General features: G+C 46.5%; 2 protein-coding genes across 2 annotated transcripts in view; one reads left to right on the forward strand and one right to left on the reverse strand.

Annotated features, from left to right (window-relative positions):
• Nucleotides 1-659, forward strand: part of AURANDRAFT_67710 (hypothetical protein) — a gene marked incomplete at both ends in the record, with an annotated part of 1,355 nt that extends 696 nt beyond the window's left edge. The window contains one exon of the mRNA XM_009043226.1: nt 454-659. Coding sequence (XP_009041474.1) covers nt 454-659 — 206 coding nt within the window. The remainder of the gene's footprint in view (nt 1-453) is intronic.
• A 1,139-nt stretch (nt 660-1,798) lies between these two features.
• Nucleotides 1,799-3,851, reverse strand: AURANDRAFT_67711 (hypothetical protein; the record flags this gene model as incomplete). Its single annotated transcript, XM_009043237.1, has 8 exons — nt 1,799-1,933; nt 2,108-2,176; nt 2,863-2,912; nt 2,945-2,995; nt 3,074-3,173; nt 3,303-3,359; nt 3,420-3,451; nt 3,560-3,851. 8 exons carry the CDS (start codon nt 3,849-3,851, stop codon nt 1,799-1,801), a joined length of 786 nt encoding a protein of 261 aa, XP_009041485.1.
• Between the last annotated feature and the right edge of the window lie 872 nt (nt 3,852-4,723).

Here is a 4,723-nt window from a genome sequence, read left to right on the forward strand (position 1 = left end):
TTGTTCATCATCACTGGTGGCATTGCACTTGGCCGCATCCTCGATCATGCTATTTGAATGCCTTCATGCTGCAGCTTCCGGCGTCGGAATGTTGACAGAAATGGTGTCGTTGGCATTTTCAGCGGCGGGAATGCTCTCGGCACTGGGATGATGCCACACATTTGACCGCCGTGCCGACGGGTACTGTCGGGGCGAGGGTTGCGGGGTATTCTTGGTGTCGTCTGGCAGCGCCGGTGAACTAGCCTTCCTTGGTTCTGCCGTGTAGTAAGATGGCTTCAGTGCGAGCCTGACTGCACCGAATGGAACGTCGCAAACATGATTAATCAAGTCAGTCCGGGACACTGGTGCTGCTGTATAGGCCCTGGAAGCGCACGGCACAGGAACGGCCCTTGGGGATCCAATTGAAGCATCGAGGGATTGCAACAACCAGAACTTTCATGAGTATTTATTCAGGTGGGCGCTGTGGCTATGGCTCTGTGTGCATCAGAGGAAAAAGCACTATGATCGGTGCAGTGCGTGTGTATGAAGTCAAATATGGGCCACTTAGAGGCGTGCGCAGCTGCTGCGGGTCTGTTGTCTCTCATACTTGTACCCCTGCGCCTGGACATAGTCCCAACAAATGCATAGATGTACTAGCAAGGCACCCACTGGCTTCGTGAATGATGTCTCAAGTAAATTTAATACCCATCCGTAGGCTGAACATGCATCTCTCGCTGTTTGTTTCCTGCGTTTGATTACCCTCTGACTCGTCGTTTAGAGGTTTCACACGAGGATCCTCAGTCGGTCGTCTTAGTTCGTTTGGGTTTAGCGGAACCATTGCGAATGGCGTGTTCTGTTTGGAACTGCTCTGATGACAACCCACAACCGAGAGGACGTGCCGCGCTCCTGGTCTTTCGATTACCCAAGTAATGAGTCATTTGTGATGTTGCGGAAGACAGATGTCGCAAAAGAATCTAGCGGCATGTGCGCCCATTTTTTCGATCCATAAGATATGCAGTGAAACAAAGCAGAGCTGCCTGCTAGGCTGTTGGAAATTAGGTCGTCTTGTGGCAGGTTAGTGAGATGGGATACCTGTGATCATTTCGATATGAGCAGAAGTGTGCCAGTAATGCTGGAGCGCTGTGGCGGAGCGCTGTGACAGCGTAGGAGTAATTCGACGTCGTGATTTGCCTCAGGCGCTGCAACGCCACTGCTGGAATGGCCGATAAAAGGGGATAAAGAAGCCATTACTAACCCTTCCGCTGGACAAGTTTCCAAAGCGTCATCATCGTCAACGCTCCTCTATGCTTATTGAAATTTACACGCTGAGTTCTTGTACAGCTGGGTCCGGGCTTCTAGGCCGGGCGATGGCAACGTTACTTGCACCTGGGCCTCGGCCTGACAGTCCTGGCTACAGGTCGGTGTTCATCTTACAAGTGCACACGTTTCAAACCAAAAAAAGGTTCTAGTATGCGCAAAATAGTTTTACCAAAGCATTCCGGCCGAGTTGACCCAGAGGCTGGAGACCTCAGCGGGACATCGCGACAATAGTGCGGTCTGTCGCTGATGAAAGTCTCGGCACAGCTCTCGATGCAGATGTTGCATTAATGTCTGCTGGCTTTGATTCTCTCGATTTAACACTGCTAGCGCAGAATCTTGCCATGTAGTTTGGGAACGGATTTTAAGTGACAACGCCCTTTGACCACCCAACAATTGCAGCGCTATCTAGCTTTGTATTAGCTATCACGTCAATGCCATCCACTTGCATATAGATCCCGCAAATTCTGTACTAGAAGAACGAAATATGCCTTCAGACAGCTCACAATCTATCGCCCTGGCCACGAGAAAGTGCAACTGCATCAATAGTCTCATCCGCTATGACCCATTGCACGGGCCGTGTAATTGATTCAGATGTCCCCTTGGTCGAGTCTGGGATAGGCCCACTTTTCCTTGCCTAATTTTTCAATGAATTGAATTGAAGTTTCAATGAAGATTTCCCAATTACTCTGCTGTTCGATAGGCCATCTCTTCGTTCTGTATCTGATTTTGTTACATGAGAGAATCAGTCTACCAGAAGGACTTCGGAGAGCTATACACCGCCCCGTTTGCACATGCTCCCAAAACTCACAGGAGCATCATCTATCTCTGTGACTTCATCTGGGACCGTGGCGATACTCACATGCAACAAGACACCCATCTAAGGAAAATCTGAGATGTGTGCCTCTAATTTTGCTGCGTCACTGTCCAAGCTGAACGATGCCGCAAATGTCCGGGCTGTTGTTGTCACTATCTTTGGTGTATTTGAGGACGCTGACAAGAGATTTCCGTGCCACCCCCTGCAACTGAATTGAATGGCCAATTTCGACTCGCTTGTAAGTTTCAGTAAGCCTCTACTCGCCACCGTGAGCGGTCGTGTTCATGGTGCTGGTGTGTCATGCATGATTCTCTGCGATGAGGCAATCGCGTCTTCGCAAACGTCTTTTTCGTTGTTTTCAGCACGTTGGCGTCTACTACCGCAAGGCTGCGCCAATATGCATCTACCCCGCTTGATTGGACCAACAGCGGCGCTGAAAATGTCTGTAGGTTACTGCGAGCTCGGTGTTGAAGAAGCAAAGGCAGCAGGGTTGGTTAGAAAGCTGGCTGTTTGAGATGGAGGATGATAATATTCATAGAATATGCTTGATAGCCTACCAACGGTAAATCCCCTTAATATAAGAAGCCTAATACGCTGCGCGTAAAATTCCCCTTGTCGGGGAATATAATTAGGCTTCTTATATTAAGGGGATTTACCGTTGTTATGGGGTGATGAAACAATACCGTTAATAGTTATGAGGATGTTCGGTTTGATTCTGTTACGGTTGCTGGTAAACGATATTATCTGACTTGCTCTATTGGTGACGGCGGTAAACATGAAACAAATATAATATCTGTATCTGGAAGCACAGCGACGATTGTTCAAAATTACGAGCATAATTCACCCATGATACTTTATTACCGTCAACGAATTCCTTATTACCTGACGATTAATAGCGACATTTCAGATACCTTGGGGATGGGCGTTGAATATGAACGGTTTGATGCTTTTTATTCATACAAGTCTCAATCGGAAATACAATCTCTTTGTGTCCAAATTGACCAGACTTTATAAAAACGAAGGTGGACACAGAAAATCTGAAAAACAGTAAATCCTTAAGCTATTCAGAATCTTCAAAATCTTCTATGTAAAAATTATCTAAAGAGTGAGGATTTCTTCCTTTAGGTAATACAACTCTTACGTCTGAGTTGATCACTAAAGCACCTGTTGAGATTGGATCACCGAGAACATGATAATGTGTCATGTTCTGTGTTTCACAACCACTGCGATCACGATTCCATTCCACCTGTGGATTTACACCCATATTAAAAGTTACAACTGAGTGGACGTTGTGGCGGCAACCCACCCAGAGTGCGATATTTCCTCCAAGTGAATGACCTTGCAATTTGAACTTTCTATCAGGAAACAACTCTAACATTTTTAAATAATGTTCTTCGGCCTCCAGATGTCTCAGAGACCAATCTTCATTGCCTGTTAGAATGTAACCATCCGCAATTAAGTCATCTATATGAGTAGGATCTGTCCCCTTATACCCTATGTGTATATCTCCTGTCTCATCATTCTCAAAAACGTGGAATTCACTATTAGAATGTTCTTCGTGTTTTGTATAACCTTCGGGCGTTGTTCCATCATAGGCTGCGGCGGATATATCAAGATGATCCTGGTGTTCTTCATCAACCTCGCTAAAGTTAGTAACCTTCTTATAATTTGTATCAAATTTTTCAATTGTATCACCGACTTTTTTGACATCAGTTCCAATACGTTGCGCCTTCTTCATGAGACTGAGGTCCCCACTTTAGTATAGGGGTCCTTCCTCCTTTTCCCAATTTCCTTTTCCCAATTTCCTTCCCTTTCTCTCTTTCTATTCTAAGACAGTATAGAGTAACCCTCTCCTGTTGGGAATCAGGGCTGCTCAGCAGCCCCATCTCACTTTTTCATTTTCAGTCTAAGTCAGGAACACTGCCATTTCCCCTCAAGGAATGTGATCATCATCCTCCTCAGCCGCCTCTGGAAATGTGGCACAAAACTGATTCCAAAACGCGTCCATGATGGCCCAAAAATCATAGGGCGGAACCGCTAGCTCCTCCTCCTCCTCATCATCATCATGCTCTCCCTGATCCACGCTGCGCCAGTTCCGCTCCACCGTTTTATAAATGAACAATGATAATATGTTGGAAGCAAGTTTACGTATAGAAGTGACACGGGAAGTTCCGGTGCAGCTTTCTGGTCCGTCAGGAAGCTCTCTAATGGAAGCCCTCCCACAGCATAATGCTGCTTCTTTGAGTTTGCGGTGCGTGTGATCTTGAGAGACATACAGTTTTAATCCAAGCTGTCTACTCAGACAGAAAGGCAGCAATACTTCTGCACGCAAATAATACCTCGCGTATCTATGCTCATCAAATCCACCAGACCACAAAACATGCAACAAATCTCTAGCTTTTAGCCAAATATCCTTCACCTCAATTTGACTTGCATAATGACGTATACATTTTTTAACGAATGCATTTTCTTCTTCATCTAGGGGCTCCTCCTCCTCCTCCTCCTTCACCTCCTCCTCCTTCACCTCCTCCTCCTCCTCCTCCTCCTCCTCCTCCTCCTCCTCCTCCTCCTCCTCCTCCTCATCATCATCCTCCTCCTCATCCTCATGCG

Source organism: Aureococcus anophagefferens (genome assembly GCF_000186865.1).
Source record: "Aureococcus anophagefferens unplaced genomic scaffold AURANscaffold_46, whole genome shotgun sequence".
Lineage (NCBI taxonomy): Eukaryota > Pelagophyceae > Pelagomonadales > Pelagomonadaceae > Aureococcus > Aureococcus anophagefferens.